Source organism: Monodelphis domestica, chromosome 5, assembly GCF_027887165.1.
Source record: "Monodelphis domestica isolate mMonDom1 chromosome 5, mMonDom1.pri, whole genome shotgun sequence".
Classification (NCBI taxonomy): domain Eukaryota; kingdom Metazoa; phylum Chordata; class Mammalia; order Didelphimorphia; family Didelphidae; genus Monodelphis; species Monodelphis domestica.
This window is the reverse complement of record NC_077231.1, coordinates 186,877,017-186,891,106: the sequence shown is the minus strand read 5'-3', so window position 1 is coordinate 186,891,106 and position 14,090 is coordinate 186,877,017. Positions and strand designations below refer to the sequence as shown.

Genomic DNA, 14,090 nt, shown 5'->3' with positions numbered 1-14,090 from the left:
CAACAACATATACACTAGGATATTTAAACATGATTTCCAGAAATTATTCATAGAGAAGTCAAATCCCAAATGTATTTTTGAAGGATGTATATGGTTTATTTCATTTATTAAATATTGAAGACCTATGGAATCCTGCTTTAAAATTTGATGATTCAAGTATGTGGTGTCTTATCCAAATTGAATTTTACATAGATTCTGATTTAGTGAAAATCTACAAATAATCATATGTATTCTTAGAAATAATAGAATCCTCTTCTGCAGTAAACTTGCCCATTATTTTTCCCATTTCATTTCCAATATCAATCATTCATTAGATTTCAAAATTAGAAGTAATAGGACATATTGTGGGCTTTTCTTAGTATTTTTACTTATCCTAAAAGCCAAGAAATAAGAGGCATGTCCCCAACTTTATATTTACAAAACAGAAGGAGGGATGCCTCAGTGAGACAGCCCCATGGATTAAAGTAGCTGAGGTATTTACTGACAAACTGAAATTCCTAAAGTCAAAGGTTTTCATGGTTAGCTATCTTCATTGACTTCTTTCTGGTAGATATTCTAAGACCGAAGATTATTAACTCTTGTCCTTGGGATTGTAATGATTATTTGTTTGATGGTAATAATTGATCCTGAGGAAGCTATAACTTGTGGACAGATGCTTTTACAGGATTTATATATGTGTGTGTGTGTATATATATATATATATATATATATATATATATATATATATATATATATATATATGCACACATTAGGCCCTGAGCCTAGTTTGTATAGCAAAAATACAGGACTACTTAGCATAAACTCTTGGGTTCTATTAAGCATATTTTATGATTACTAAAATATTTTTAATAAAAGGAATGATAATGGAAATGAGTATATTTAAAATATAAATGCTATCTAAAACTAAAGAAAAACAAAAATCTTATAACCAATTAATATGACATTAAAAAATGCTAACTAATTCCTTCTCAACATTGAGATAAATTTAAATGTGTTGGCCAAAGAAGTGACCCCTTGCCATTTGAGCTTGAATAGGAGGTCAACTAGGTAATTATCCACTACATAGTTTTAAGATTAATTCTGTTGAATATGTAATTAGAGACACTTCCAGAATTAAGAACATTAAATTTGCAAATATCAACTTCCTATGAATTCAGATTGAAAAACTGTCATAGCCTCTCTTCCTCTCCTCTCTGCCTTTATATACCCAATATATATATATATATATACCCAAAATGCCCAGCAACTAAATTCTTTGTTCTTGTTCTCCATGATACCACTCAAGCAGCATGTTTGCTGATCCAACATCTTTCTCTTTCATCTCCTTTTTCCCTGATATAGATACTTAATGCTGCTTTGCTTGCTTTTTGTTTGCTTTCTGTTACTTCTCATTACTCAGAGTTTACTGGTAAGAAATTTTACAAGAGTACAGACACATTTGTTTAAAATTCTTTCCCCTCTGCCAACTCTTTCCCAGGAATATCTCTATCCACCCTTGTTCTTTTGCTCTGAATCCCTTTTCTTCTTCATGTCCCTTTTCTAGGTTAAAAAAATACTATATTATTCATAGGTGATAAGTATGGAAAATACTTGGATTATGAAAGAGAAAATTAGTGAAGTCTGAATTAATCTCTTAAATTTTTTTTAACCTTCAGAATCTCCATAAAATACCTCATTATATCTACCCTTTTTCTAATTAAACTTTTTTTATTTGAGCATTAGCATTCAATTTTGTTTTTATTGGTGACCATGGGGATTTTTAGAATTTCCAGTTTAGTCTTTAATTATGGATTTTTAATTTGTTCTTTTTTCCATTTTTTTTTTAGTTGCATGTCCAACTTGTTGATCAGCTTTTTTGTATTTTATTTTATGAGCATTTAGAGATATGTTTTCCCCTAAGTATTACTTTGCTATATTCTACAAATTTTGATATGCTGTCTCATTGTCATTCTCTCTCTTTTTTTTTTAAACCTTATCTTCTGTCTTGGAGTCAATATTGTATATTGGCTACAAGTCAGAAAAGTGGTAAGGGCTAGGCAATGGGGGTCAAGTGACTTGCCCAGGGTCACACATCCGGGAAGTGTCTGAAGCTAGATTTGAACCTAGGACCTCCTGTGTCTAGGCCTGGCTCTCAATCCACTGAGCCACCCAGCTACCCCCTCATTGTCAGTCTCCATAATAAAATCATTATTTGTTCTTTGATCCTTCCCTTTTTAGAATTAGATCTAGTTTCCAATTAATTTTTAATGTGTTTTCCCAAATATAACATATGCATAGTGTTGTTATTCTTTGTCTATAATACCTTTTATTATCTTGTAATTTCCTTCCATATCTCTTTTAATCAGATCTATTTTTACCTTTACTTTGTCTGAGATCATGATTGCTACTCCTGCTTTTTTTAACCTTAGTTAAAGCCAATATATTCTGCTCCAGCCCCTTACCTTTTACTCTGTGTGTATCGACCTTCCTCAGATATGTTTTTTGTAAATAACATTTCAGAGGTTCCTGATTTTTAATTCATTTTGCTATCCACTTCCCATTTTACATTCATAGTTATGATTACCATCTGTGTATATCCCCCTCAATCTTGTTTTCTCTTTTTCTTTTAAATCTTGCACTTTCCCCTTTCACTCTTCCCCTCCACAAAAGTATTTTGCTTTTAATCATTCTCTCAATTCCTCCTTCTTTATATTATCCCTATTCCCCAAACCTCCCTCTTATTCTCCTCCTACTTCACTGTAGTATAAGATAGAATTCTATAACATAATGATTCTGGTTGTTATTCCCACTCTGAGCCAATTCCAATGAGAATAAATTTTAAGCATTGTCTGTCACTACTTCATCCTCTCCTCCCCTGTAAAAGTTGTTGTTTTGTTTTGTTTCCTTTTTCTTGTGGGTGTATGCCTCTTTAGCTGATATAACTTCCCTCATTTTACCCCTCTCTTTCCATTTTTCTCAGTGTAATGTTTTTCACCCCTTATTTTTTTGCATTTCATTTTATCCTAAATAGATTCCATAGCCCCTCTCTATGTATACTCCTTCTAACTGCTCTTCTAATTATGAAAAAAATGATTTACAAATATCTTTGGAATATAGAGAGTGTGACTTTATGGAATCCCTTAAATTTTCTCTTTCTTATTACCTTTTTATGCTTCTCTAGAATCTTGTGTTTGGACATTGTATAATTGAAAATCTGTTACTATAAAAATTAACTACATTTCCCAGAAGCCCACTGAATTCCTGTCATTTTGTACTTCCTGTAGATAGGGGAAATTAGGTGGGGATGTGGAAGGTCCCACCTCTTTACTTCCTGTCCTGAGCTTGGTGGTGGTAAGGCAGGTGTTTGAACTGGCTGATCAGTCATGGGCACGTGGTTTTTATTTTGTATCTTCTTTATTCCTTGATTTCTAATGATTATTTAATAAACCTCATAAAATATAATATTTTTATTAGAGATTAATTTTTACAAGTGATAATTTTAAAAGGGACAAGAAGCTCTCTCAATTTTTTTAAGATAGCCTAGATAATTTTTTTAAGCCATGTTTCTCCTGCCAAGGCTTTTTGTCTACCCCACCCACCCTCACAAACCCCAACTCTCTTTGGAGCTGCTGCATTTTTCTTTTCTTACTTTTTGCCCTCTTGCTTGTTCTTCCTACTGGTGGGGCTATTTTAGACAGGACTGCTTCTCTTGCCCAACTGCTTGAGTCCTTCGTTCCTCATACTTCCTTTCTTCTTTCTTGCTGATGCTGGCATTGCTGATACTGTTTCCTCCAGTCCCTGACCCCAGTTGCTCATCTGGTGCCTAGTCCCAGGTCCACAGTGGCTCTGCTCCTAAAATCAGCCTCCAGCAGGACCCTGACCCCTACTGCTGTTGCTAATTGCTTCCAGCAAATAGCTAGGAGTCAGGGCAGATGGGAAAAAACTGGAGTTTTCTTTCCTTAGGCAACTATTAACCTCCACATGTCAGGGTACCTCAGGCGGTGGGATGAGGAGAAGGAAGAGACTTTCAAACAGGAAGTTGATTACAAGTATGGCACATTCTATGAAAGAGTAGTGGATTACCTATTTCAAAAACCTTCTAACATTCATGAGTGCACTGATCCTTTTACTTATCTTACCTGAGATTCAGGGAAGAAATTCATCTGCCTGCAACTCTTTGCTATTTGGGCGTGCCCAGTTTGAAATTACTAAAACCCATGTTCTCCCTCTCTATGGGAGATGCCACAATACTGACAAAAGGAATCTGAATGGATAGAGAAAAGAACTTTAAGAGATTGGAGGTGAAGATTTTAAGCCTTTTCAGACTCCATTGTTTTTCTGAAAGTCTCAGTATTTTATTGTATTTTGCTGATTGTTTTGTTCAAGATTTAATTTTGTTGTTTTAAGTTCATATATTATTGTATTTGATACTGTTCTGTTACACTGAATCATTTAAATCTACTGTGTTTTAACTATTAGATATATTCTGTTACCTTTCCCCTATGGCTACTGAACAAAATATTGTAAAATATTGTGAAAGCCCATAAACAGTTTTTTTTCCATTTTTCATTTGCTAATTGTCACATAAATGATGGATGGACTCAACCTGGAATAACAGCCTTTAGAGAATTTAATAAGCTAAGAATTTAATGGTGACTCTAAGGGGTCTTTAGAAATAATTTTAATTAGTGGTTTCTGAATGGATGAGGTTTTTTTTAATATTTTTATTTTAAAGAATGGTTGTATAAAAGTTAGAGAAACAAAGAAATGTACCTACTAAGGTGTTTCTATGAATCAGGAAGCTGAAAAAAAGAGCTCCTGAAAAGAACTCTTCAGTTTAATTTACTTCCATCAGAACAGTCTAGATTTCTTGGTGATGTTCTAGACCCAAATAAATTTTACTTTGTTTAAAAATATATTTGCCAAGATTGAAAGATTTGCTATGTCTGTAAAAATTGTGACAGATATCCATCAGTTCATAGCGTTTTTTTTTTTTATGTTATACAGCAACTTATATGAAACATGATAGTGGGTTTGTTTGCTATTGTAAATTACCTGGGCTATAGTGAATTTTGGGGACTTTTGATACTTTTTGAATGTGCATTGCATGCTGTACTGTTCTTTATAAAAACTGTTACTTTGTGAAAATCATTTGCTTGCACTCACAGTGGATCATGACCAGACTTGAAGAGGAAATCTACCTTTCCTTAGCTGACACAGTGTCAATGATTGTAATCTATATATTTTTTTATTTTTAAAACTTTTTTATTATTCCTTTTGCTTGCATGTGCAATATACTATTTCAGTTTCATTTTTTTCTTTCCTTTTTGTATTTTAAGCACATGTTATCAGTATTGAGATTTTCTTTAACTTTTTTGATTTTGCAGTAATATAAGTTAAAATATATTTGATATAATGTCAATGCATATCCAAAAAGCTTGAGGCTATAAAAATGATGCCACTGATTGCTTAAAAAAATTATGGGACTTTGTCTAATGATTCTGTCTGATTCCAGGACAAGAGAATACAAAAAGAGCCATTGCACAGTGCCAAAGAAGCACAAAGCTAAAATGCATAGTGCCAATGGAGCACAAGGTCAAAGAGACCAACCGATCCCAATGGGATTGATGAAAATTTCAAGCCAAGACAAGAGGACTTGAACTTTTTTGGGGTTTGAGGTTGAAGCTATTTAACATGTGTTAAAGGCAGGTCTTCCTTGTCCCACATTCTACCAAGTATCTCAAATTTGGCTCCTACCTGGCTCCTATAATCTAGTGCCTTTTCTGTCTTTCATGCTGTGGCAAACTTTCTATAGTCCTGCTACTGATTGGGTAAATGCTTAAATCATTTTAATTGGGCCCTGATTCAAGGACCTGTTATAGATTTATTTTTTCCTTTACTTGGAATTTTTACACATAAGACTGATAGTCTATATTTCATCCAGAAATTATCTTTTTTTTTAATTTGGATTTTTTTAATGCTTTTTATTTCTCTTGCCAGTTGATTCATATACCTCATAACTCAGCCATACATTCCTAAGTGATCCCTGCATATTTCAACACCCTCTTTGGGGGGGGGGGATGTATTATTATTATTATTATTATTCTAAATTTCAAATTTTAAATTCTTTTTGAGAGTAATTTTAGGATTAGAAACATGCTACCTCTCTAAATCCAGAAAGTGAACTGTTTGGAGAAGGCACCATGAAGATGCCTCCACAGACCACAAGCTACATCAAGAAGATCCAAAATGAACTTTGGGTGTGGTTAATTGAAATGAAGGTTGATTTAACATTTAATTTGAATGTATATTTTTATGCCAAAAGGGGATTTCCCCCAACTGGCTTTTTGTCAATGAGCCTAGTAATCATTGGTTTTGTTCTCTTTTCCTTTTATCCTCAAATTATTATAATTTCAAAGTTGGTTATATTTACAAGATCCAATAGAGAGAACAGTCTTCTACTGATCTCAGGGTGGAATGTATAATTGAAAATATGTTATCCTAAAAAAAGGACTACATTTCCCAGGAGCCCACTGACTTCCTGTCATTACATACTTCCTGTAGATAGGGGATATGAGGCAGGGGCATAGAAGAAGGTCCCACCTCATTACTTTCTGTCCCGAGCTTGATGGTGGTAAGGCTTGTGTTTGAACTGGCTTATCAGCCATGGGCATGTGGTTTTCATTTTGTATCCTCTTTACTCCTTGATTTCTAATGATCATTTAATAAACTTCATGAAATGTAATATTTTTATTAGAGATTAATTTTACAACATCAGATTTTCTGTTTAGGTCTGGTCTTTTTATTTGGAATGCTTAGAAATCTATTTTATTAAATGACCATTTTCTCTACTGAAAGAATATATTTGGGTTTGTTGGGTAGGTTCCTTTGCCTTCCAAAATTTCATTTTCTAATCCTTCTTATCCTTTAATGTAGAAGCTGGTGAATCCTGTTTAATCCTGATTATGGCTCCATGATATTTAAATTGTTTCTTTCTGGCCCCATGTAGTATTTTCTTCTTGGCCTGAGAGCTCATATTGACTATATTACTATAATATTGCTGGGAGTTGCCATTTGGAGATTTATTTTAGGAGATAATCTGTGGATTCTTTCAATTCTTTTTTACTTGTTGAAGAATATCAGGGCAGTTTTCTTTGATGATTTCTGGTAATATAATGACTAGGCTTCTTCTTCTTCTTTTTTTTTTTTTTGGTTGTGACTTTCAGGTTGTCCAATAATTCTTAGATTGTCTCTCCTAGATCTATTTCCCAGGTCAGTTGTTTTTTCAATGAGCTATTTTATGTTAATTTTGCCTTTTAGGAAACCTTTTTTTTTTTTTTAAATTAAATTTTTGTATCTCTTCCATTTGGCTAACTTGGCTTTCATTTCTTTACCTCATTTTTCTTTAGCCTCTCATCTTTGATTTTTTAATTCCATTATGAGTTCTTCCAGAACCTGAGAACAATTTCCTTTACTTTTTTTTTTTTTAAGTTTTGCTTGTGGCTTCTTTGATTTCACTGTCGCCTATGGCGTCTGAGCCTCATACTGCTTCGTCCCCATAAAAATATTCTATGGTTAGGTTGTGTGAATCTTAAAATTTCTCAGACTCTACCTTGGAACATTATCTTAAGGTTATGGTTAAGGCTATTTTCATTTAAACAATGGAGGTACTTGATCAGGAATGTATTGGGAACTTTAAAATTACTCCACCCATACTTGGACATACTTTAGGGGAAGAAAAAGTTGTAAAACTCCTTAGTGAACAATGAAGGTACTTAACTCATACTTATAGTGAGGCCAAAAGCCCTTAAGCTAGGTCTATTTTTAGATCTAATACAAAAGGGTGCTAAGTACCTATGAAGGTCAAATTAATCACTAAAAGGTCAGGCAACTTTCAAGGGACAACTTTAGCAAAGAGGTGTGAAATACTCAGAAGTTTCAGTCTACCCAGAGAGGGTGATAACAAGATGTGAATTAAGAAGGTGATAACAAGATGTGAATTAAGAATGGTCAGTACTTTGGAAAAAGTCTACTGTGATTGGTAGATGTGAAAATTTAGGGGTGGTGACATAGGAGAAAATTCTCTTTAAAAGGAGGTCAGAGGCCTCTGGACTTAATTCAGCTTAGGAAGCTGAATTGGAGGGTCTCTTTCTTGGTGGCTGAACTTAGTTGAGCTCAGGAGCTGAACTGCTAGGTCTCTGAACACTGGAGTTTTGCTTGGGACAATCTTGTGGTGAGTGATTAAAGACTGACTTAGTTTTCTCTCTTAAAAGAAAGGCCTAGGCCATTGGCCTAGGCGCTAGCCTTCCTATTATTTCCTCTTACTCTGTCTCTCCCCCTTTCTTTAATTCCTTCATTTGTATTAATTAAAATCTCCATAAAACCCAGCTGACTTGGGTATTTCATATTTGGGAATTTTTCCCATGGCAACCACTTATTTTTGATATAAAATCAAGACGCTAAAAATTATCTTTACATTTTGGGCAATTCACAGTGTTGAAACCCATGTTTTCGTGGTTACAGTTTATGGCAACCACTCTTTTGTCTGTAACAGTTGTTGAAGTTTTTTTTTTTTTAATTGCCAGGTTTTTTTGGTTTGCTTGTTTTGTTTTTTTACTTTAAGTGTTATCTTAAAGGTGTACTGTGTTCTCAGGATAGAAAGTGCTCTTTCTGAAACTTCAGTTATTCCTTGTTGTTATCCCCAGCTCGAGTTCTGTAAAATTTCTACAAGTTTTAGTTCTTTCAATGTGGTATGATAGGCTGTGGGTTTGACTCTTGATGGCTCAGTGCAGACTTGAGGATGACTCTGGGCCTCCCCTTAGGGGCTAGTACCCGCCAGGCAGGGACTGGGGTTGCTTTGGGATTTGAGTCTTCAATGCTGGCTTGAGAAGAATTTCTAAGCCTCACTCTAGGCTTAAACCATTCTTGTGTCCTGTTAACTACCCTACAGGGGGAGCTTAGAGCCTTACTTTATGGTTGAATGGACCAGGCTCCATGGACTTGGGGCTGCACTGGACTTGGGACTTCAAAGTGTATGTGTAAGGTGCATTGCTCTTCACTTAGAAAGTATCCCATTGTTTTGAAATTGACTTCTGTCCTGGTTTGGAACCTGAAGGAGTGGTTTGCACTCTGCTGTGCATGGTTTTACTTCTGGATCCCTCCTCACCCCTGTGAAATAGACCCTCTCTGCCTACCTTTTAAGTTGTTTACTGAGAGGAGAGTTATTTCGCTCCATCCACTTGTTCCTTCTGTGACTCCTGTACTTATTTTGAGGTGGTACTTTAAGGTTAGTTTGAGAGGATTCTCAAAGATGTTCCAGATTTCCCTGATGCTTCTCCTCAATTTTGGTTTCACCTCCCAGCATTCAATATTTTTGAGTTGCAAAAATATCATTCAGTGTTTTTTCTGTTTTCTATAATGAATAATTTAATATAGTATTGTCTTGTCAAAAATATTTTCAACTGTGGATAGAATGCAGGGCCTAGAGCAGCAGGAAGAATAGAATTTAAAGCCACTCTCAGACATTTTAGTATTATGAAACCCTAAGTAAGTCACTAGAGGTCTGTTTATCTCCGTTTCCTCAACTATGAAATGAGGGTAAGGATAGCACCTACTTCCTAGGGGTTATTTCAAGGCTCAAATAAGATAATATTGTAAAGTACTTAGCATTGTACCTGGCACATGTTAGATCCTTAATAAATCTTAGTTTCCCTCCTTCTAAGGCTATTTCTAAGCACACATTACAGCTGGGAGGATGGAGAAAGAAAAATATCTCTTCCTCTCCACCTACCTTAGGTAGTCTGGAAGAAGGCTTAGGGGAAAAGGCAAAAGAGGAGTCTTGGGGAACAAGAAAGATTGAAAAATCCACAGATGAGAATATTTATATATACATTCATTGCTTCAGAAACAAATGATTGGTGGGGATATTCTCTCCCCCAATACATATAATAACCTCTTTACAATTTAGTAGATGGTCTTTGAGTTTTGCTGTCAATGAAAAATTCCTCCTCCTGTGTCTCAACCTGGTGATATCTTTATGACCTTAATAAGGTTTGTCTCTGGATAGCAGACGCACCAGGCCCTTACCTGAAAGCTTTCCAGCAGGGTAGGGATTCCCAAAACTTATACCCTGTGGGAATAGGCTTTAGCAGCCCAGAGCCACTTTGGTTTCATGATCTCTCAGTGCAGTAAGGCTTTAGGGGAGAATTCATACAAATCAGTCAATAGGTTTCTAGTTTCTGGGATAGCTACTTAAGTAAATATGTGTAATTCTGGATATTGTCAATGGAAAGAAGTTTCTCCTCGGTTTCAGCATCAGGCATGGGGATGCACAGCTGTAATTTCGCTCTTGGGGAGGACAAGGCTGAAGATCTCTTGACCTCATGAATTCTGAGCTGCCGTGGGGTCTGGTTATCAGTATGGTGAGTCCCTAGGCACAGGGACCACATCCTGAGCCCAAGATCTGCCTTTATTTTATTGGGCACAACATCAGAGGTGTATGAGTCCCTCACAGTCAGTAGCGACAGACACCTCTTCTTGAGGATGAAACTAGGTTTTATAGGCTTTGGGCAGTTGTTTCACAGTGAATTAATAGGGTCAAACATTCAGAACATGCTCCTGAAGTGAGTTTGGGAACCTCTTTCTGCAGCCCTTAATACAATCCAATAAGAGGGACTCTGAGCAGATCTCTCCCCCTTTCTCCTTACTCAGCTTATTTTAGAGACTGTAGAGTCTCTAAATACTCTTCCTGTTCTTAATATAGCTTATTTAAATAACAGAGTTACAGCTTATTCATTATATATATATAACTATTATGTTGTATATTATATTTAACATATTATATAATATAACTATTATGGGGGAGTTCTTATTAATGATGAAAAGCTACTCAATTAAGTTGGTTCTTATACTTCCTATGCCAATAGGCAGCAAAAGCGTCTTCTCTCTCTGCTTTCCCCCCAGCTATTTCATCTATCATATGGAACCATAAGAATTAAAGTACATTTTTTATTTCTTGAGGTGACAATAGTGACCATGTACAAGTATCTTGGCAGTGATTTATAGTTCAGGCATTTGTGTTAGAAATGACTCAACAAACAGTTGTATAGTTTGAATAGTTTCACTCTATATTATTAAACAATTACATATTTCTTTCTTCTCTGTAGGACACCTTTGCACATTGCCTGTGCCAGTGGATATCCAGATGTTGTTTCTCTTTTAGTAGAGAGAAATTGCAAGCTAAATTTGTGCGATGGGGATAATCGAACTCCTTTAATTAAGGTTTGTACAAGTTACCTGTGCTGCTCAGGGAAATGCATTTTAATTTCTCACTTGGATGAAGAAAATATGTTTTCCTAATATATTAAATACCAGAAGTGATGTTTAGTATCCTCAATTTCAATGTAACATTATGTCTCTATCTTATATTAACAGGCTGTACAGTGTCAGCAGGAAGAATGTGCAACTATCCTGCTCAGCCATGGTGCAGACCCCAATGTTGTGGATACCAGAAGCAACACTGCCCTTCACTACTCTGCCCTTGGTCACAATAGAGCCATAGCAGCAAAGCTGGTTGAACACAAAGGTGATATTGAAGCAAAAAACCAGGTAGAGGAGCACTTTTTTAATAAAATATTTTATAAGCTAAGATGTATAATTAAGTTTTTTTGGGGTCACATATTTTATAGTTTACATATTCTTGGGAGTATTTCTTTAATGAAAATAACTTAAAAATAATTAATTCTGTTTTCAAAAGCCCATGGACCTTTGGAACTCCCTTCCTTCCTTCCTTCCTTGCTTCCTTCCTTGCTTCCTTCCTTCCTTCCTTGCTTCCTTCCTTGCTTCCTTCCTTCCTTCCTTTCTTGCTTCCTTCCTTGCTTCCTTCCTTCCTTCCTTCCTTGCTTCCTTCCTTGCTTCCTTCCTTCCTTCCTTCCTTTCTTCCTTCCTTCCTTCCTTCCTTCCTTTTCTTTCATGATAGAGCAAAGATCAGCTATTTCATTTATGTTGGGAACTCTAGTGGATTGGCAATTTAATCATAGAGCAGAAATTCTTAATCTGGATCAACTAACTCTTTTTTTTAACCCTTATCTTCTTTCTTGGATTTGATACTAAGTATTGCTTCCAAAGAAGGGACTGTAAGGGCTAGGCAGATGGAGTTAAATAACTTACTCAGGGTCACACAGCTATAAGTATCTTAAGACTAGATTTGAACCTAGAATCTCCCATCTCCAGGCCTGGCTCCCTGTTAACTGAGTAGCATAGTTTTCCTGATCTATTAACTTTAAAAAATCCCATAACACAAAAAAAGTTATGAAACCCTGTCTTAGGGAGTGTCCTGGATCACTGAAAAGTTTAGGGACTTCCCAGATTCACCCTGCCAGTATATGGGCATCATGGGCAGTCCTTGAATGTAGACCTTAGTGTCTTTGAGGTTAGTTTTCTTTCTTCATCACAACTGTCTCCAGAATTTTCTTTCCATATTATATTAGATCTGCTCCTCAGAAGTCAATAGTTTCATTCAATAATTACCTACAATGTTTTTCTACATTTAGGCCTCTATTTAGATAACAGAATCTTAATTAGTCATTTAGAAATATTATGAATTTTTTTCAAAATATTTAAAAAAATTTTTCCTACTCAGCATAAATCTACATAGGCAGAACTTTCACAAGAACAAATTCTTAAGTGTATGTGGTTTTTTTCCCCTTTGTCTTAAAGACCACGTCATTTCCTTTCCTAGAATTACTGAACAACTCTTGATTTTTAGGAAGAGACTTAACTCTGAGTTACTAACATTTTTGAGAGAAAAATATATAGTAGTACCCATTAGGAGACTTGGAAAGAGATGAAAAATGCCTGGAGAATAACTTTCTTCCAGGTTTAACCATCTTGATGCCAGGATTTATTTAGTTTTCAGTTTGACCTCACTCAAGGAGAATGAGTCAAGAGAACTGGAGAACTGGTCAACTTTAAAACCAATCAGAGTGAGGCTTTAACTTAGCAGAGTTCTGAGGGAATAAGTGGGAAGGATCATGAAATAAAGACAACAATAAAGGAAGATATCCATCCATGAAATGGTATGAAACAATCTCTTCCATGTTCTGGGTTTCTGTCTCCTGATAACAGGTTATTAGCTAAATGGAATCCCAGAGGCTATTCAATCTCATTATCTCATTTCACTTATGAGGAAACTAAGACCAAGAGAAGTGAAATGATTTGCTTACTATCACACAAGAAGTAACTAATGGAGGCAGTATTGATGCCCAGATCTGCTTCCTCCAAAGTTCCATTTGTATGCCCTACTTCCTTAAGGTGCCTTTAGCTTCACAATATATTCACAAAATGCCTTAAGTTGAATTGAAGTCTATAGTGAATCCTTTCATACTAACAGTATCTTTAATATGATTTTACAGGAAGGCTATACACCACTTTTGCTTGCAATTACAGAACATAACAAAGAAATGGTAGATTTTTTCTTAAAGAATGGAGCAAATGTGAATGCCTGCGACAATTCTAAAAGGTACAGTAATCAAAGACTGAGATAATAAGAGAAAAGTTTCTAAAGGAAGAAGAATTACTAAAGTTATGGATCACTTTGGGAACATTAATAATTAAAATTATAGGAAAAGAGTGAAAAATATCAACAAATATCAGCTGTGAAAAGAAAAAACTTACTTTTTATTTCAACATAGAAAGCAATTTTCACATGTCTATGCCAATCACCATTTATTGATGATTACTATTTGTAATCTGCTTTATTTGAAAGTTGGTTAAAATTATCCCATAAAAGTTTTGTACTCGTGATTTTGTTGATTCTCTTTTTGAAATAATCTTAGTGCCATTTATGAGAATTGTATGTAGCCTGTTTTCTCCTCATGCTTCCTATGATTTTCTTTAAGAATATACACATTGAAAGTCATAAATTAATACAAGAATAATATGATGAAATACTTTGATGGAATGATCTTATCATCGTGAATATTTTTTATATTAGTTCAGATTTTTATTCCTTCCATGCTTTCTCATTCAGTGTGATTTATGTCTTTGTCTTTCCATAGATTCTTTATAGAGAATCCAAGAAACACAGTGAAGCCTTCCCCTGATTCTTTTAA

The 14,090-nt window shown here is 35.1% G+C and overlaps 1 protein-coding gene across 21 annotated transcripts in view; it reads left to right on the top strand.

The window, feature by feature from the left end:
- ANKRD26 (ankyrin repeat domain containing 26) overlaps nucleotides 1–14,090 on the top strand; it is a 144,689-nt gene that overhangs the window by 11,178 nt on the left and 119,421 nt on the right. For 20 of the 21 annotated variants that reach the window (XM_056799617.1, XM_056799618.1, XM_056799606.1 and 17 more), the window contains 3 exons: nucleotides 11,145–11,259; nucleotides 11,413–11,586; nucleotides 13,392–13,498. In XM_056799617.1, coding sequence (XP_056655595.1) covers nucleotides 13,440–13,498 — 59 coding nt within the window. In that variant the 5' untranslated portion in view covers nucleotides 11,145–11,259; nucleotides 11,413–11,586; nucleotides 13,392–13,439. Of the gene's footprint in view, nucleotides 1–11,144; nucleotides 11,260–11,412; nucleotides 11,587–13,391; nucleotides 13,499–14,090 lie in introns of those variants that run through there. The other variant, XM_056799614.1, reaches the window with a different exon arrangement.